At 43.1% G+C, this 21558-nt stretch overlaps 1 protein-coding gene across 2 annotated transcripts in view; it reads left to right on the top strand.

The window, feature by feature from the left end:
* Positions 1-21558, top strand: part of LOC145406859 (leukocyte elastase inhibitor A-like) — a 105618-nt gene that overhangs the window by 55923 nt on the left and 28137 nt on the right. For both annotated transcript variants that reach the window (XM_080277972.1, XM_080277971.1), the window contains exon 6: positions 11986-12171. In XM_080277972.1, coding sequence (XP_080134098.1) covers positions 11986-12171 — 186 coding nt within the window. The remainder of the gene's footprint in view (positions 1-11985; positions 12172-21558) is intronic.

The following is a 21558-nucleotide window of genomic DNA, read 5'->3' as shown; positions in this document are numbered from 1 at the left end:
TACACCACGGCCCCTTCACCCCTTCCTCCCCCCTCCTCCCTCTCCTGTCAGGGTTGCCATTTGGTATTTTTCTTTACCAAATGTGGGCCAATTTGGTAATGAAAAATTCGTTTGGTAATGAATCAGAATAATGCATTACCAAACGGATTTTTCACATGTATGAGGATACACAGGATGGAGATGGTGGATTGTCTGCTGTCTTTGATTAATCTGTTAGCCTACATAGCGTGAAAATAATCAACATGCTGTTAATTATAAGGAGAGTGAGTACATGTATTTCCACCTGTATATATAATTAGTGAAGAATAAATGGTAGCTTTATGAATTTGGTAATGAACAGTTAAATTTGGTAATGAAATTTGAGGAGTTTGGTAATGTGGCCCAGTTGTGATCTGGCAACCCCCTCACCACCAGTTACTGCATGACTGCTATCACGAGTAGATGCTTATTGCAGTGGATGCCGCACGTGCTCGTTTTTGTGAATAAACAGGGAATAATCTGCAATACCTCGCCACTAGACTACACAGGAATTTACAGTGTTGTGCTGTGTTAAGAAATTAGAATTTAGAGTGCAAAGGATTAATTGTGGAGTGCAAACTGGCAGTTGAAACTGGCATGGTGCAATTAACAGAATGTGCAGTGTTAAACAATTATAACTCACAGTGCAAAGAATTACAAAGTGCAGCACAACACTGGATTACCGTACGTGTTTCAAGAGCATTTTCACCACTGCCAAAGCCTTAGAGAAGGCAGCCACAGACGTGCTCTAAGTACCCTGGCTGAGGTACAGTCACTTCTAATTCCTCATTCTTTGGTTCCTTTTCATTTATTTCATGCTTTATGTCCATTATTGGTGTGAATAGGGTTTTAAATAGGTGTAAATAGGTGCTATGCATGTCCGGTAGAGAGTTATTTAGGTGGCTTTCAAAGTTAGGCTGGATTAGGGTCCTTAACTACAAGTCCAGGAGGCTAGGGCCCACTATCTGGACGGGACCACTTTCCGGACATGCCTTTGGCTCTGTTACGTCGGTTAGTAGAGGGATTACTGTATTTTGTGAAAAGCATGTGGAGTCACATGGAGAGACAGACTGACAAATGAGGAAGTCAAGGAGCATTGTGGTGTGGATGTGGATGTGATAGAAAGTGTTAGGAGAAACACACTGAAGTACTGTAGTTTGGCCGTGGGGAGAGGATGGAGAGTGAGAGACTGATGAGGAGAGTGTATGTAAGTGAGGTGGAGGGGGGGAGAGGGAGGGGGAGGCCAAGGATGAGATGGAGGGATGGAGTGGAGAGGTATATGAGAGAGGGGGGGGGGTGAGCTGGGAGCAGGGCAGTGAAATGGCAGGGGACAAGGCGACGTGGAGGCAATTTGTTTGTGATCACACCTTACAGGATTAAGGCGTTTGGCAATAGATAGTTGGATAGGTAGGTAGATTTCAGTGATGATGATGATGATGATGATTATTGGTATTATTATTATGATTATTATTACATTCCCTCTTGTGTCCTTCTTTCCTTCATTCTTTCCTGATCCTTCTGCCTATGGGTGACTGTACACTGAGTGACAAGCCAAATGGTTTCTTATACACCAGGAAACCATTAACTATGCTGGGTGGTAACCATATAACCAAATTATGGCACCTGGTGGTTTAGTGGATAATTAAGGTGCACCAATCGGATTGAGCCTGCATAGGTTTATATCCAAGGGGTGGTTGAGGTTTATTGCTCATGTAATGCCACTTAGGGGTGAATGAGGCTGGTCACTCTCATCTTAAATGTCAGGACCAACTTGCCTAGTCTCAGGCTCCTACGCTTCTCGTGGGTCAACATAGGATTGGATGATGGATGGATGGATGGATTATTATTATTATTATTATTATTATTATTATTATAATTATAATTGTTATTATAATTATCACCCTCCCCTAAGGTGGGAAAGGAGGTCTTGATGATTATGATGATTATTATTATTATTATTATTATTATCATCATCATTATTTTATTACTATTATTATTACTATTATTATTATTATTATTATTGTTAGTTTAAAGCCTTTTGCATGCATGATTTTGTATGCCACATTTCATCTGTTTTATGGCATCTTGGTGTACCACTGACAAGTAGCATGGCCAGGTACTTTAACCCTTAAACCGCGGGGTTGTTTTGGCTCGACTTGCGTATCCCGCTAGGATATTTGCACTCCGACAAACTTTGTAAAAATATTTGCCAAAAATCAGTTAGTAGTCCTAGAATATTATACTGTAATACAAGGGGGATTTAGGAAGGGAAAAGGGTGTGTAGATCAGATATTTGTTCTAAGATGTTTAGTGGAGAAGTATCTAGAGAAGGGAAGGAAAGTGTATGCTGCCTTCATGGACTTGGAGAAAGCTTATGACAGAATAGATAGGCAAGGTATGTGGAAGGTATTAAGAATATATGGAGTGGAGGGGAAATTGTTGAGTGCTGTGAAGAGTATGTACGAGGGAGCTAGGGCTACGGTGCGAGTGGATGGTGAGCTGAGTGAGTTCTTTGATCTCAATGTGGGACTGAAACAGGGGTGTGTAATGTCTCCATGGCTGTTTAATATATATATGGATGGGGTTGTAAAGGAGGTACAAGATAGGGCAGTGGATGTGGGGGTAGCCTTAATGAATGAGGGTGAGATTTGGAAGCTTCCGGTGTTGCTGTTTGCTGATGATACAGTATTGTTGAGTGAAGATGAATGGGAGTTGCAAGGTTTGGTGAATGAATTTGGGACAGTGTGTAGGAGGAGGAAGCTGAAAGTTAATGTAAACAAAAGTAAAGTTATGGTGTTTGAGAGGAATGAAGTCACAGAGTGTGCAGTGAGGTTGGATGGTGAGGATATGGAGAATGTGAGTGCATTCAAGTACTTGGGTAGTGTGATGAGTAAGGATGGAACTTTGAGGAATGAAGTACGTGAAAGGGTACAGCAGGGAAGAAAGGTTGTTGGTACACTGAAAGCAGTGATGAGAAATAGGGAGGTGAGTATGGAAGTTAAGAAGTCACTGCATGATGGTATTGTGATCCCTACCCTGACGTATGGAAGCGAGGCGTGGACATTGCAAGAGGGGAACAAGTCAAGAGTGAGAGCAGTGGAAATGAGTTACTTGAGAGGAGCATGTGGAGTAACGTGGAGGGACAGGTTGACGAATGAAGAAGTGAAGGAACGTTGTGGGGTAGATGTGGATGTGGTTGAAAAGATTAGGAGAAATACACTGAGGTGGTTTGGACATGTGGAGAGAATGGAGAATGAAAGACTGACTAAGAGGGTGTATGTAGGTGAGGTGGAGGGAGGGAGAGGGAGGGGTAGACCGAGGATGAGGTGGAGGGATGGAGTTGAGAGGTATATGAGGGAGGGGGGGGTGAGTTGGGGGGAGGGGAGTCAAATGGTGGGTGACAGAGTGACTTGGAGGCGTTTTGTCTGTGGCCACCCTTTGCGGGATTAGGGCGTCAGGCTATAGATAGATAGATAGAATTACATATGGTTATGGCACATACCTTTAACTTTCTCCTGGGATGTTTGTTGAGCCTTCGTCGAGTACCGTAGGACTTGTGGAGACTTCTGAAGTTGGGTAACGAAGTCTCCACTTTACACTTCCCGACACCCCGTAATATGATTACCACAGCCTGATATTATCACTAGAAACACTATTCTATGATTTTCAAATACAGTAGTTTAGAATCCATACTTCAAAAAAAAAAAAAAAAAAAAAAAAAAAAACTGTGAAAGCAGTGAAAATTACGAGCGCGTATGACCTTCCCACTTGCGCTCGTTCGCCGCTGGTATTCTGTCATTTATTATTCATAAAAACACTCACACTTTATATTTCTGTTACTATGTAACACTTATATATATCTGCAGTCTTTATCCATAAGTTTCCTTCAGTAATAGTAGTTTATTGTCACTGTAGGCATTCAATTTCTCTTTCAGTAAAATACGTAGCATTCACTTTCTCGTCCTGTATACTAGCGTTGAGAGCTAATCTGTCACTTTCACTTCCACTTTCATAACTTATAGTATTCATACATGCTAGAGTGAAATTTTCACTTTCATTACTCCTAGTGTATATACTCCTATTCTTATATTACTACTTATTTACATTTCTATTTACATTCTTTATTTTATTTACATTACCAGTATTTACATTTCTATTTAAGTACACTGTGTTATGCACTGTCACTTGTAGTAAGTTATAAAACTATTTTCCACTGTTCACTTATATTTACATTCATTGCTTTCACTTGCTGTTTACACATTATATACACATTATTTACATTTCCACTTGCACTGGTTTACTCACCAGAAAGATCGTAGTCACTGTCCATCATTTTCATTGAAAAATTAGCCAGTTCACGTTCCACAGCAATCACTTTAGCCCTTTACCTCTTTCCACACGAGGTTTAATAGGGGTAGAGGTCACTGGGCCCTTTGCATGGGGTTAAAAAGCAGCGGAATTGGACAGGCGCGAATCCGACTTGGTTTCACCTTGAAACACGACAGTAAACTGAATGCTGTGGTAGCCTAGGGGGAGTGTAACGCTGCCAATGTCAGCGTGGTGACAGCTGCTAAGATATACGCTATGAAGTGATTGGCAAGAAATCTAGACAATACATAATAAATTAGGTAGTTCCGGGTGAATGTAAATACACTTAGGGTTCTCCCTTCCTTTCTTATGTATATTTTTATTACGAAAATAAATTATACGGCGTATTTCAAGGGGAAATAAACAGGGAAAATTAACGAGCGAGTGCACATGAGGTGTTGTCAGGTGATAATTAGCCAATTCCATTTGTATGGCACTATCACTTACCTTATTTCTTTTTTGTATATATTATTTGGTATAAGAATAGGGCATAGGGCTTATTTCAATGGATGAAATCAGTGGAAAATTCCGGGAAGATTTACTTAGCGCAGCGTGGCTGGGCAGGTGAGGGGAGAGGGTAATGGAGGGGAGGTAGGGAGAGGAGTCAAGAACAGGGAGAAATGGCTAAATTGTCAACAATGGATGGGAGTACAGATGAGATTAGGAGTGCTGACTAGTGTTGGACATTGGCAGTACTGACAGATGATGCAAGCCACCACTTGAAAGCCCAGGCGAATTCAAAATAACACAGAATCACAAAAGTGACGCCCTGTGGTATGATCCCTTGCTCCCAAGCGTCGCGAAAGTGATGTCCCGCGGTTAAGGTGTTAATGGCCAGTTGACTGTTGCCAACCTTTCCCTAGGGCCTCTTCTTTGAAGTACAAGTTTTGTTCACGTAGACCAGGTGCCGCCTAGGGCTAATGAATACAGTTTGCCCCAGGGAGCAGATTGTAGTTCTTTGGTGGAGCCATGTATTTGTAATGTCCCAGCACAGAAGATTGGTGTGTTTATGATTGAGTTCCTTGCCTACAAGTGTTGCAGAAAACTAACTGCCAAACTTATGGCTCCACTCAGCTACCATGATAGTACAGTACTTTCTTGTTTTATGATGAAAATGTATTTGTAAAGTCCATCGCATAGCGATTTACTGAATATAGAGTCAGTTATAACATGGATTCAGAGGGGATATGTCTTGGCCTGCAGTCACCCGCCCAACAAGTCTCCTACTCACCTAAGTTGGTAGTTACTTCACTTCATTGCAATGCACTGCACTTGCTGCTTGAAATCCAGCATCACATTATTGTTCCATCACTGACACCAACACACCCGATACTGACACAGAAAGACCATCTTTGAACAAACAGATGACTGTAAATTTGTGTGAGGGCGATTGTACAAGTGAAAACAGTGACTGTATATTGACCAGAGAGGCTTTGTATGGGATCATAATCTTCGTATAAGCAGAAATTTGATGATGTGTTGAAAAAGGTTAGGGCTACTTTGTCATTGTACAGTAGTCCCTCATTTATCCGGACGTGTACATTATCCGGACCCTGGACCTTGACTCTATAAAACCATTATCCGAATTTACTTTCTATTATCTGGACATAAATGCCCCTGAAAACTTTGGCTGGCCAGCCAACATGTTCAAACATTAGGTATCGTGGCTGCTGGGCTCAAGCCGTGAGTGGGAAGTAGGTCATAACCCACAACCAGAGCTAAAATATCCTTCCGCCCCTTTAATGAATGGTCAAAGTCATGCGCACGCCTGATCACTCCCAACAAACCTCCAGCACCCAAGTAATACGACTGTATCCCACAAGTGGTGTACAAACGTCCATACGCATCCCCACTGAATGTTCAAAGTCACACAGCCACCGGGCTAAGTCTTCCCTAACTGTCACTGAGATTGTAAGACAGACCACAAGTCATGAGTACATGTTCAGTGACAGCGGCTGTCCGCCTCGCTACCAAACGTCCAAAGTCTCCCAGTCACTGGGAGTTGTGTTTCTGCATGACCACTTGGTATCTAACAGACCTCAAGCTATAAGCAAATGTATGGTAAAAGTGCCTGTCCACCCCATGACAGAAGGGTGAAAATCCTGCCCAAAGCCTTGCTTCTCCCCTCTTCCCGTCCCTCCTCCATACCCTCCCAGCTTCCCTCTCACTCCCTACCCTCTACCGTTATGATAACATTGATTCATGAGTTTTTTATATTTGTTTGGGATTTATTCAACTACTATTGGTCGTGTAGAAATTCCACAACATCCATGAGAAAGCTCATGAAATTCTTCATCTAGACATATGCAAAACTCTTGGAAGGTGCTTGCAAAATTTTGCACAAGGATGGTGGGAAGTTATACAAAGGTAACTTTTACTTTTAAACACTTTATTCTCACTGCATTTTGTACTTTTACTCATGAGTTTCATGTTTTTATTAGCTTAGCTTCTGGCATAAACACCAGCGAAGATGATGGGATGCATAGATACCAATATAACCAATTTTCAGTGGCATATTTGGCAGTAGAATTTTTTTTGAGCCCTGAGAGCAATCATTCGTCACAGATAACTGATTTTCAAACCATTTTTAGTTTTTTGTGGATTTTTGTTGTTTATGCATTGTTTTCTTGATGCTTAGCATTAATATGGATAATCCTGTGTGTGTTTTGATGTCTCAACATGGCAGAATGACCAGAAAAGAGTCCCAAAGTTAGGAGGGGTACTGTGCATGCAGTGGTGTATAGATACCAATAGAGTCTATCTATCTATCTATTGCCAGACACCTCAATCCCGTTTGGGGTGGCCACAAACAAATCGCCTCCAAGTCGCCCTGTCCCCCGCCATTTCACTGCCCTGCTCCCAACTCACACACCCCTCTCTCATATACCTCTCCACCCCATCCCTCCATCTCATCCTCGGCCTCTCCCTCCCTCTTCCCCCCTTCACCTCACTCACGTACACTCTCTTCGTCAGTCTTTCACCATCCATCCTCTCCACATGACCAAACCACCTCAGTGTGTTCCTCATAACGCTTCTTATCACATCCACATCCACACCACAACGCTCCTTTATATCCTCATTCATCAGCCTGTCTCTCCATGTGACTCCACAGGCTTCTCTTAAATAACTCATTTCCACTGCTCTCACTCTTGACTTGTGTCCTTCCAACAACGTCCAAGCTTCACTTCCGTACGTTAGAGTTGGTATCACAATACTGTCATGTAGTAACTTTTTCACTTCCATGCTCACTTCAATGTTTCTTATCACTGCTTTCAAAGAACCAGCAACCTTTCTTCGCTGCTGTACCTTTTCAAGCACTTCACCCTCCAAACCTCCATCCTTTCTCATCACACTACCCAAATACTTAAACGTACTCACATTTTCCAATTCCTCACCATCCAACCTCGCTGTACATTCACTGACTTCACCTCTCTCAAAGACCATCACTTTACTCTTCCCTACATTCACCTTTAAATTCCGTTTCTTACACACTCTCCCAAACTCATCCACCAAGCCTTGCAGCTCCCCTTCGTCTTCACTCAACAACACAGTATCATCTGCAAACAACAGTACAGGGAGTTTCCAAACACTATCCTCTCTCACCAGGGCCACTCCAACATCCACTACCCTACCTTGTACCTCTTTTATTACCCCATCCATGTACAGATTGAACAACCATGGAGACATGACACATCCCTGTTTCAACCCAACTTTCAAAGAGAAAAATTCACTTAGTTCGCCATCCACACGCACTGCAGCCTTCGCGCCGTCTTACATACTCTTGACAGCATTCAACAACTTCCCATCTACTCCATATATTCTTAATACTTTCCACAATCCTTTTCTATCCACCCTGTCATATGCTTTCTCCAAATCCATGAAAGCCACATACAACTTCTTTCCCTTCTCTAGAAACTTTTCCACTAAAGATCTAAGAATGAATATATGATCTACACAACCTCTTCCCTTCCTAAAGCCTCCCTGTTCTTCTCCAACTAATTTCTCTGTTCTTTCTCAAACTCTGTCAATAAGTATCCTACCATACACTTTTCCTATTATACTAAGAAGACAAATGCCCCTATGATTACCACACACTTCTTTTTCTCCTTTTCCTTTGTACAAGGGAATAATTACACCTGACTTCCAATCCTTCGGGACTCTACCTTCCTCCCAGGCCAATCTGCACATCTTCCACATCCATTCTACTACTATCTCTCCCCCATGCTTCAGCATTTCACCACACACTCCATCAATTCCTGGGGCTTTCCCTGATTTAACTTTCTTCATTGCTTCCACAACTTCTATCCTACTGATTTCTTCCTGTCTTCTCACCTCCCTCCTTCTCCCAGCCATTCCCCAGCCACTTATACTCGCATTACTTCCATCCTCTATGTTCAACAATTCCTTAAAGTGTTTTCTCCATCTGCTCACTTTTTCTCCCTTCTCCACTAGTAATCTACCATTTTTATCTTTCACTCCCCTGCTAACTTCATTTCCACCCTGTCTTACTCTTTTCACCTCTTTCCAGAACATTTTCTTACAGTCCCTCCACTTTACACTCAAATTCTTTCCAAATTCTTCATCCACTCTCTTCTTACTCTCTCTTACTAATCTTTTCACCTCGCTCTTTCTTTCTACATATAACTCTCTCTTCCGCCTCTCAACTTCTTCCACGCCCCTATTTCTCATCCATTCATTGTATGCTTTCTTCTTTTGTGCCACAGCCTGTTTCACCTCTTCAGTCCACCACGCTGTTCCTTGCACGCCCCTCCGTCTTCTCTTCCTTCCACACACCACATCACATGCTGCACATATTTCTTCTGTAAATATCCTACACACACCTTCCACGTCTCCCATCTGCTCCAATTCATATTTGCCCAATCGTTCCTCCACTTCTCTCTCATACTCTGCCCTTTTCTCATCCTCTTGTAACCTTTCCACTCTCCTTGCAACTACTCCTTCCTCTTGTCTTTCCCTTCTTCTATTCCTCCATCTTACTTGAATTCTAATTCTGGCCACCACCAAGTAGTGGTCAGAAAGTCCACTCCCCCAACCTCTATAAACTCTTGCATCCATTACACATCTTCGCATCCTTTCATCCACACACACATAATCAATCATTGCCTTCCTTTCATTCAGTTCACCACCCACCCTTCTCATCACCCGCCATGTATACCTGTGGATCATTTTATGCCTGAAGAGGGTATTGGCTATCACCAACCCCCTCCCAGCACAAGTGTCCACTAACGCACTCCCATTCTCATCTATCTCAGCAGGCACACCCCACTCACCAATTATTCCATCCACCTTCACATTCCCAACTTTACCATTCATATCACCAATCAAAAACACTCTCTCATTCCTTCCAAACTTTTCCATGCACACTTCTACATTTGTCCAGAACTCTTCTCTCACTCTTTTTGCACGATCTTGCGTTGGCGGATACACACACACAATTGCCCACATTTGTATTCCAACTTTCAACTTTACCCACACAATCCTTGACCCAACTGATCCATACTGTCTTATGCTCCTCTTCCATCTTTTACTCACAGCTATACATACTCCTTCCTTTGCCCTCTCATTCTCACCTACTCTTGCACATATACCCCATCCATACTCCCATTCTCTCACACTTTCTCCCCTCCATTTTGTTTCAGTTATTCCACATACCTCCAGTTTCGCACCCTCAAGCACCTGGACAATCTCTCTCTCTTGCACCTCATCATTCGCTCCCCTTACATTCCAAGTTCCGATAACCATGTTCTTTGTCTGGTCCTTGGTCGTCATCGTCTCGTCAGTCCTTGTCCAAGGCTTATTGTTTGCTTTTTTAGTTAGTTGTTTTCCGGGGAGGGGCACTAACCCTCCACCAACCCTTTTAGTCGCCTTTTACGACAAGCAGGGATACTGGGGGAGTATTCTTGAAAAACCCCTCTATCCCCATGGTGTTTTTTTGGTTTTCAGTGTGTTTTTTTTTTTTTTTTTTTTTCATGGTTTTCTTGGTGTTTAGCATTATTTTGGATATTCCTGTGTGTTTTGATGTCTAAAAATGGCAGACTGACCTGAAAACAGTGTCAGAATTAGGAGGGGTACTCTACATACAGTAGTGTATAGGTAGGGTATTTTTTAGTTCTCAGTGTTTTTTTTGTTTTTCATTGTTTTGCTGGTGTTTAGCATTACTTTGGATATTGCTGTGTGTGTTTTTATGTCTAAATATCCCTGAATGACCGGAAGACACTGCCAAAGTAAGCAAAGGTACTGTACAAATAGGTATAGGGTGGAGGTTGGGTATAGGTAGGGTCTGGGTATAGTAGGGGTAATAGTGTTCATTATCTGGATGTTGCCACTACCTGGACATGCCTTTGGCTTTAGTATGTCCGGATGTACAAGCGATTACTTAAGTGATTCGCTGCACACTGGTTAATTATATAGGATAATGAGGGTTTGCTCTGTACCTCCCAAGAATGATGGTATGCATGATCATTATCATGGTCATAATTCTCAAATCAGTATTTACAAAGATTCCATGGAAGATTTTGTTCTGAATTATAAAATCTGGTGAAATATATAGTATTTAACTCAACCTCCTTGTTTCACATTTATTTATTCGTTTTTAAGTCACATCTGTTCATGTAAATAAACATTTTATCACATTGCACCATTGTTTGCTTACGAGTAGCTGCATGGCCCAGGCTGGTTGAGGTTGCCAACTAGGCCTATGTCTTTCCTCTACATGGGCGCATGGGTGGGTGAGACAAAGGGTATTGTGCGTGCCTCCATTAGTTTACGCTCATGAGCAACCATGGATAGACTAAACCTTCAACATCTCGCAGTCGCTCCCCACCACTCACCTCCACACCTGTGAAACGTGTTAGGCGTGGTTTAACTCATGGAGAACAGACCGAGTTATTGAAAAATCTTAGTGGTGTTGAGTTTGAATATTCTGATGACTCAGGAAATGAACATCGGGGCAAAAAACGTGAACACAAGGTCACCATTGAAGACATGGAGGGTGACGCAGAGAGTGCTGAGGAAAAGGTGAGTGGGGCAGCTAATGAGGTGAGCAGGAGAGTGGGTGGCATATCCTCATTTGCATGGACTGATGGTGTTGGTTTACAACCTAGTTTCCCAGAGTTTGTGATAGTTCAGATATCACTGATGATTTCCTTGTTGATGACAAGTCAGGAGAAGTTGATTATTTCAGGGCATTTTTTTTGATGTACAAGTGATGAACTATCTTTGATCAAACAATTTTATTCTGTGTACAGAGTCAGGACAATGATGACCCATATCCCTCTCCTTCAACATCAAAGATGAGGCAGTGGCAAGATTTGAATATTGCTGAACTATGTGTGTTCTGTACATTGACTGTGTTGATGGTGTATGTCAAGAAATGTTCCATGTGTTCCTTTGCTATTTATAGCATGCCCAACCATTTTGTAAGACTGGATTGGCAATTTTCAGAAATTCATTTATGGCCACAATATGCCCGCGTGGGGGTTACAGACCTCACACCAAGTACTGGGGGGGGGGTAACATTCCCAGTGAAATGATAATACTGTACCATGTGTTAATTTCTTAATGTTCTTCTCTGATCAGGGATCACGATTAAGCATGGTGTTCATCTTGCCCGATGAACGAGAGGGCTTGCCAGAGGTGGAGGCTAAGCTAGCTAAGATGGATCTAAAGGACGTAGACAAGAGGTTACATAAAGTTGAAGTGGAAGTTACCCTACCTAAGTTCAAGCTCGAGGAGACACTGAATCTCGTTGATCACCTGAAGGAGGTGAGTTAATACCTGTGTTTATTCTACTGTAGTTTTCTAGGTACTATACAGTATAAGTACAGCAAAAATCCTACAGAGTAAAACCTCACTACAACGGACTAATTGTGGCCCAAGCCATTCCAAAAAAGGCAAAACTCCGATAACAGCGATGTCTGGACTTTCCTCTGCTAAGCCAGACTTTTTTCCAGTACAGTCAAGCCTCGGTAACTCGGACTACCTGAGGGGTAACTCTGTCCAGGTTATGCAGTTGTCCGACCTACACGGGTTTTTACTCTATCTATCTATCTATTGCCAGACGCCTCAATCCCGTTTGGGGTGGCCACAAACAAATCGCCTCCAAGTCGCCCTGTCCCCCGCCATTTCACTACCCTGCTCCCAACTCACACCCCCCTCTCTCATATACCTCTCCACCCCATCCCTCCATCTCATCCTCGGTCTCCCCCTCCCTCTTCCACCCTCCACCTCACTCACATACACTCTCTTCGTCAGTCTTTCACCCTCCATCCTCTCCACATGGCCAAACCACCTCAGTGTGTTCCTCACAACGCTTCCTATCACATCTACATCAACACCACAACGCTCCTTTATATCCTCATTCGTCAGCCTGTCTCTCCACGTGACTCCACAAGCTCCTCTTAAATAACTCATTTCCACTGCTCTCACTCTTGACTTGTGTCCTTCCAACAACTCTAAATCCGCATAAATCATGACATTTTCATGCATACAAGTATTAAGGCACACCAAAGTACAATATACTAAAACTATGATGTCTCTTAACATTACACTAACCCCCCCAAATTAGCAAAGGTTATGTTCCAAACCCCCTCGTTAATTCGTGAAATTAGCTAATTCATGATGCCCTCCTGAAAATGACATTTACCTGTAATTCCGTAACCTGTGAACCACAGTTACTGTAATTCGTTACCCATAAATAAACGTTTCTTGTTAAATCTGTTTCCCTGTTGTTTTTAGCTGTTCAGCTGTGACAACTCGTTTGTTCATCAAGGTGATGGAGGAAGGGACTGTCCTAAGTGTTTAACTAAACCTAACCTAACCCAGCTTAACTGTACCTAATAATTTAACCAAACCTAACCTAACCTACGGTTGGGAAAATTGGGAAACAAAATCCATCTTTGAGTATGTAGAGTTTCTTCCATTGCGCTAGACACAATGGTATGTATGGCTTAACGGCTTAACCCCTCAGTGGCTGTGGGTTCAGAATTCCGTGCTCCCCTGGCCGGCCCCAGAACAATTTTTGAAGAATTCTAAAATCAATTAATTTTTAAAGATGTGAAGAGAACCATCTGGTGCATCTAGCAATGTGATTTTTAGCTTCCTAAATCCATCCTGTGATTCACTATGATTTGTGGAAGAATTAATAAAATTACAGTGCATGTGCCATATGGGCGAAAACATCTGAGATTAAGCGACCCCCTGACTGCTTGGGATGGTAGCATAGGGTCGTGTAAACATACCATTGACTTTCATTCCCTTCCCATAATTGTTCATAGTTTTTTATAGCTCGTCCTAACTCGACGTCATTGACACCGATACTGTAAAGGGTTGTTCGACACCAGGGGTTATCCAGGGGTTAATGGAGTACATTACTGTTTGCATCAGTACTCTGTTTCACATTAAACACACAAAAACGAACAAAAGAATGAGCTCTAAATGTATGTTTATCTTTCAGCGGAAAGACCTTACCAGTTCAGTTTTTATTCCTGCAGTTTATTGTTATGTCCCAGTCCCACACTGCCACAGGCTGTAACAGCAGTAGTTCAGAACAGGAAGGACGCTGCCTAGTGAGCAGCTTCTCCTAGAGGCAGCCTTTTGGTGTACAGTACATGGGATCAGCTCAGGTGTCGTAAATGAACACTGGCTTTTCACTGGCTTTATTTTTCAAATAATTACACTTGATGCATTCCAACTTCACTTCACTATTTTCACAAGTACAGAAGATACACAAACTGCAGTAACACTTCACTGTTTCCACAGGTACTGAAAATATACAAACTGCTCTACACTGACACTGAACTACACTCAGACTGAACTGAAACTGTTTGAATTGCTCTAGTCTCTTCCCCATCCTTATTTAAGCTTCCTATACTCTAGAGTGTTCTACGCTTCTCCACAGTTCTAGTGTATTCCCCAGAGAGTGACAATTACAACAGTTACCAGCTCGGAGACATCCAAAACATGCCAGAGTCTTACACTGCATAACACTCTAAATTATTTAGCATATGCATAACACTCTGAGTTATTTAGCATACAAACTTAAATTACATACTTTAACAGTCACATTAATAAAACATTATAGGAAAAGAGCACAAAAATTAATGCACAACTTACAGAATAACTGCGCTCACAGACAGCAGGCTAGATAGCAACTCTGACTTGTACCAGAACTACGATAAACATCGGGAATTCTCCAGGTCAATCTAGCTAGCAATCCAGCTTCTCAACATTATTTTCTGTATTTTTCCAACTTTTTTTTAAAGGAAAAACTGCCTAATTAGGGAAGCTGGCAATCATTGAGTATGGTAATTATGGGAATACAGTGAGTCCTTGATAAACGAAAACCCGAAGTACGAATTTTCGATGTTACGAAAGCGATGAATATAGGACAAATTCCACAATACCAAAGTATCTGGTCAATTATATGAAAAGCGATACAAAAGGAAATGCGAGAAATTCAAAATGGGTGCTCGCTTGCGGCCAGGAAACGAACTAAGCTCTCTCTGGTAAACAGTTTTTCACGCGTCTCAGCTGAGTCCACAGTTTCGGAACAATTCGCCGTCAGGTCGATTCCCTGTCATTTATTTACATATCAGTTTATTTAGGAGGTATATTAGTTTTCGATTTATATGAGTTATAAAGGTGATGGTAGTTTATTCCTTTTATAATAAATGTAAAATATCGCATCAGATAGTTGGTATGAACGGAAAAAAGCATAAATATATTGAAACGTGAATCAGGTGACGTACGATGTTTCACTTCATAATTTAACATAAGGCTACATGTGAGACATTGGCATTTATATAGATGCCTAATAACCTCAAGTGAACGACCTACATACTCTAAAATTATACGAATATACATATTACATCTACATTCTCAGCTAATCAATCAATCTTAACCGACTGCATCCAAAAATTACAATAAAAAATTACTGAAGACCGCTATGAGAGACGCCAGATTATAATTCAGAGTCGACTACAGGGAGGCAGAAGCAAGTTCATTATTGACTACAAGTGCAAATTCTAAATAATATCCATAGCCTACGCTGTTGAATGAACATTATTAAGTATGTCCAGGGAATCGTCTTGGGTGCGAATTGCCCTGACGGGGAATCGTCCATGTTTTAATGGCAAATTGACTTCACGGCGAATCGTCCCGGAACCGAGTCCACGTCCGTTCTCGCGGCTTTGCTGTATGTGAGGATATTTTCGCAACGCTACACCTTTTCGTACTGTTTAGACATGCCTCCCAAGCGCCCTGCATCATCTCCAGCATTGGGGGAGCCCGCAGCAAAGAAGAAGCAGCGCCATACTCTAACACTGGAGAGGAAATTGGAAATTATAAGATGTCACGAGGAGGGACAGGGAGTCTCGGAGATTGGGCATGCTTTAGGCCTTGCAGTGTCCACGATAGGGACTAGGATCAAGAAAAAGGAGATGTACAAGATAATGGCCACCTCGTTCTCTACATCTACAGGTATTACTTCAAAATAGGAGGGGTAAAGTTTAGGTGGGGGGTCAGAGGGGGTCCTGGGACACATCCCCCCATTTCTGTATACAGTGATCCCTCCAGTATCCGATGTAATAGAGCCAAAGGCATGTCCGGATAGTGATCCTGTCCGGATACTGGGCCCCAGCCTCCTGGACTTGTACTTAAGGACCCTAACTCAGAAAAACATCTATACAACTCCCTCTGGACATCCATAGCACCTATTTAAGACCTTAATCACACCAGTAAGGGACATAAAAGACTGAAATAAATGCAAAAGAACCACAGAATGAGGTTTTAAAGGTAGATTTATACATTATTAAACATTCTGGGTACTTACAAGTCCTTGGCTCCTGGACTTGTACTTATGGACCCTAACTCAGAAAAACACCTATACAACTCCCTCTGGACATGCATAGCACCTATTTAAGACCTAAATCACACCAATAAGGGACATAAAAGACTGAAATAAATGCAAAAGAACCATAAAATGAGGTTTTAAAGGTAGGTTTATACATCATTAAATATTCTGGGTACTTACAAGTCCTTGGCTCCTGGACTGGTAGTTATGGACCCTAACCTAGCCTAACTCAGAAAAACACCTCCCTACTGCACATGCATAGCACCTAAGACACTATTCACACCAATAAGGAACATAAAAGAGTGAAATGAGGTGTTAGAGGTAAGTATGGAAAATACAGTACAGTACAATATGAAACATTCTGGGTACTTACAGCAAGTCCCTGGCCATCTCAATGAATAACCCGCCTCCTCTCAGACTGACAGTAAGAAGGATTTCCTGAAACACTTGCAGTACACTGTTCATGAAGTCTTGCACAGAACTTGGTCATTTGCACTTAGAATTTCATTCTCTTAACACTGTGCACTCGTCTTACTTGCGCTCCATTGTACCTTAATGAAATAGGTGATGCACTCTGCACTTTAAGTCTTTCCACTCATAAAACCATTTTCTAAACACACACTCGGGTTAATTTACGTTACATTGACAGTCCATTAAATCTTTGTCTTTTCACTCAGAACTCAAATTCCTTAACACTATGCACTGTTTTGTTTTCACTGCACAACACTGTAAATTCCTGTGTGGTCTAGTGGAGAAGTTCTTGGTGTCTAATCACTTTCAGAGTCTAAAAGTAGCACATGCAGGTGACCTAAGGGTGCATTGCTGGGTTGTGGTGATGGCGTACCCACTGCAGACGACTCTGAAGAGAGGCGCAAACTCACGTCGAGTGGTGACTCCACCGTGCCTGATGTGCTGGGCTGTGGCTCGGAGCATGAGGGCCTGTCTTGGGGAGGCAATGGAGTGGAGCCAGGGCTGGGCACAGCAGGGGTCACGGGCCTGAAAAAGCTGTCAGTGGTTGATTGATGCAAGGAACAACGATTTTGACGATTAATGATGCACTGCCTGAAAGCGCGCATTTCCTCCACAAGTCCCAAGGGCCCCATCTCCCTGTCACCATCCTGGTGCTCCAGGTAGTCCAGAACGAACTCTAGGTGTTCCCGGAGTGCGCTCAGCTTGGGGATGGCTGGAATAGTGTCACGCTGAGAGGAGTCCGCATCATCGTCGCCGTCCTCGTCGGAATCTTGAAGCTGGGTACTAACACCTGCAACTGAAGATGCGATCTCAATATCAGACATGGTCTGATACCCAGGATCGCCCTCGTCATCATCCAACCACTCACGCACTTCGTCCACATCAACATTGTTTCCATGCGCACTTAGACGTGCATGGAAGTCATCCACGTCAAAACCTAGGAAATCGTGCTCCACATCCGTTCCGAGAAACAGACGAGACCAACCTTTTTCTAGAGTCTTGACAGGGATTTCCTTCCATGCACTGGCCCAGTTGTAGATGGCAGACTTGATGTTGTAGTGGTGAATGTTTTCCAAAGTCCATTGGCCTCACGTGTCCTGTCCCTCCCTGCGCTCGTCCTCATCCTTGAGAACAACCATCACCTCGTCCAGGAACTTCCGTCAGTACAGCCTCTTCATTGCCACAATCACTCCTTGGTCCATTGGTTGGATGAGAGCAGTAGTATTAGGTGGCAGAAACATACACCTAATGCACCCATTTTCAGCCACCAAAACCTTGTCTCACGGGTGGGCAGGTGCATTGTTGAGGAGAAGGAGGGCCTTGACCTGGTCGCATGGGATTCCCAATTTCTCCATCTGGTAATGGATGACCTCCTTGACGAAATGGCGGTGGAACCAGTCTTTGAAGATCTGGGCTGTGAACCATGCCTTCAAGGAATGGTACCAGACGACAGGAAGGACATCCATCATCCCACGAAGACACCGAGGCTGCTTTGCACGGCCAACAGTAACAGGCTTGAGCAGGTGCATGCCGTTAGCATTGGCACAACACAAAGCAGATATCCGTTGCTTGAAGAGCATGTGGCCAGGTACACGCTTCTCCGTCTCCTCGGCTAGAGTGTTCGTAGGCAAAGAGCGATAGAATAAGCCAGTTATTCAGCGTTGTAGACATGACCAAGAGTTAAGCCCTCCCTGTCGATCAAGCGCTTCACCTTCTGCCAAAACTCGTCTACTCCATCCTCATTGGCGTCCAAAGCTTCGCCATGAGACTTACAGTTGGTAAGGCCATGTCATAACTTGAACATGAAGAGCCAACCTTCAGATGCCTTGAAGTCTAGGGCGTCGTGAAGCCTTGTGAACTTCTCAGCAGCAGCCTTCAGCTCTGTGCCATGCACCATCACACCAGCAGCACTTTGCTGTCAATACCAAATCAACGTAGAGCGGTCGACTTCTGCATACTTGGGAGTATACATCACCTTCCTCTCCACATTGCGTTTGCTTTTCGACGAGAAGTCAGCCGTGTACTGCATGAGTTTGTCTCGGGATCTCTTGATATCAAACAAAGTAGATCGGGCCAGGTTGAATTCACGGAGGATATGTGAGGTAGATCATCCCGCATCCACCATGTCCAATGTCTCCCTCCTCTTCTCCAGAGTCAAAACCACTCTCTTCCTCTTCTCAGGCGGCGGGACCATCATCACATACACGAAGGAGAGGCACAAGAGCAGCAGGAGAGCCTGCAGCGGGTAAGGCACCATCACAAAAGCAACCACATGGGCGGCCATGACGACGAGTGTGCACACACAACAAGAGACGGGTGGTAAGTGGGGAGGATGCAGGGGTGCTCTAGCAGACATCGGAGGAATAACGCGCCACAACAAAGCTGTCCCGCGCCCCGCACGCCAAGTTCAAATTACGGGCGGTAAATTTTTTTTTTTTTTTTTTTTTTTTTTTTTTTTTTTTTTTTTTTTTGCGGGTTTCGGACCATTTTGGGAATATTGGATCCCGGGATGATTATGTCCGGTTAGTGGGGATGGCGACAGGGAGATGGGGCCCTTGGGACTTGTGGAGGAAATGCTCGCTTTCAGGCAGGGCATCATAAATCATCAGAATCGTTGTTCCTTGCGTCAATCAACGATTGACAGCTTTTTCAGGCCTGTGACCTCCGCTGTGCCCATCCCTGGCTCCGCTCCGTTGCCTTCCCAAGACAGGCCCTCATGCTCCGAGCCACAGCCCAGCACATCAGCCACGGTGGAGTCACAGCTCGACGTGAGTTTGCATCTATCTTCAGAGTCGTCTGCAGTGGGTATGCCATCACCACAACCCAGCGACGCACCCCTAGGTCACCTGCCAGTGATACTCTCAGACTCTGACAGTGATTAAACAGCAAGAACTTCTCCACTAGACCACACGGGAATTTAGTGTTGTGCAGTGAAAGAAAAACAGTGCATACAGTAATGTAAAGAAAGTAGAAATTTGAGTGAAAAAAATTTTTTTGGACTAAATTTAACGTAAATACACTTGTGATTTGTTTTGAAATTGGTTTTATGAGTGGAAAGACTTAAAGTGCAGAGTGCAACACTTATTATGTTACAATGGAGCATAAGTAAGACAAAGAGTGTGCAGTGTGAAGAGAATGGACTTCTGAGTGCAAATGACTTAAGTTCAGTGCAAGACTTCATGAACAGTGTACTGCAAGTGCTTCAGGAAATCCTTCTTACTGTCAGAGTCTGAGAGGAGGCGGTTATTCATCGAGATGGCCATGGACTTGCTGTAAGTAGGCAGAATGTTTCATACTGTACTCTACTGTATTTTCCATACTATACTTACTTCAAACACCTCATTTCACTCTTTTATGTTCCTTATTGGTGTGAATATGTTGTGTCTTAGATGCTGTGCATGTGCAGTAGGGAGGTGTTTTTCTGAGTTAGGCTAGGTTAGGGTCCATAACTACCAGTCCAGGAGCCAGGGACTTGTAAGTACCCAGAATGTTTAATATTGTATGAACCTACCTCAAGAACCTCATTTTATGCTTCTTTTGCATTTATTTCAGTCTTTTATGTCCCTTATTGGTGTGATTTGGGTCTTAACTAGGTGCTATGCATAGTCCAGAGGGAGTTGTATAGGTTGTTTTTCTGAGTTAGGGTCCATAAGTACAAGTCCAGGAGGCTGGTGCCCATTATCCGGACAGGACCACTTTCCGGACATGCCTATGGCTCTGTTACGTCGGATAGTGGAGGGATTACTTGTACATTATTGGGGTTATGTCATCTCAACTTCCCCTACCCAAGACTGAAACAAAAATGACAACCCACCTTAATCACTTCCTGTGTCGGTCCAAGTAGCCCCAAGACCAAAACAAACTATCACACCAAGACAGGCAGCGTTACTCACGTACAGTAAATCGTTACAACAACACAACAATCACACTTGCGTAACGTTGGCCTGATGCTATACGATGTATAGGCCTACTGTAGCACAATGCTTGGCTGAGAGGTGACACTAGGAATGAGGCACACGTGAATGAGTGGAATAGATAGGGCTTTGAAGAGGTGGCGGGACCGCAACTGAACCAAAACAATGCTTTGTGCTCTGGGGCCGCCATCTTGCCTGAGACAAGCGACGGTCGCCTTGCTTGTGCCTGGCACTTCGTAAGAAATTTTCCGAGGGTAATATCGTTATAGCAGGAAATTCATCGTAAATTGGATTTTTGGGTGGAACTTTTCTGTTATCGTTGTAGCGAGTTATCGTATACTGGATTAACATATAACGAGTAGTGACTGTATACAGTGGGTACCCAAGTTTAGCTTTTGATTTGGTCTGGCCATATCATGCTGAACTTGAATATTGCTGAACTCGTGATATTTGTTTACAAGTAAATAGCCTGGGAGGAAGGTAGAGTCCTGGAGGATTGGAAGTTAGGTATAATTATTCCCTTGTACACGGGAAAAGGGGAAGAAGAAGTGTGTGGTAATCATAGGGGCATTTGTCTTCTTAGTGTAGCAGGAAAAGTATATGGTAGGGTACTTATTGACAGCGTTAGGGAAATAACAGAGGAATTAGTTGGAGAAGAACAGAGAGGTTTTAGGAAGGGAAGAGGTTGTGTAGATCAGATATTCATTCTTAGATATTTAGTGCAAAAGTTTCTAGAGAAGGGAAAGAAGTTGTATGTAGCCTTCAAGGATTTGGAGAAAGCATTTGAAAGGGTAGATAGACATGGAATGTGGAAAGTATTAAGAATATATGGAGTAGATGGGAAGTTGTTGAATGCCGTGAAGAGTATGTATGAGAGTCTAAGGCTGCTATGCATGTGGATAGTGAACTGAGTGA

This window comes from Coenobita brevimanus, chromosome 71 (genome assembly GCF_032717465.1).
Source record: "Coenobita brevimanus isolate Jiangsu-jjx chromosome 71, ASM3271746v2, whole genome shotgun sequence".
NCBI lineage: Eukaryota > Metazoa > Arthropoda > Malacostraca > Decapoda > Coenobitidae > Coenobita > Coenobita brevimanus.
The sequence above is the reverse complement of the archived record's forward strand: the minus strand, read 5'-3'. Positions and strand labels throughout refer to the sequence as shown.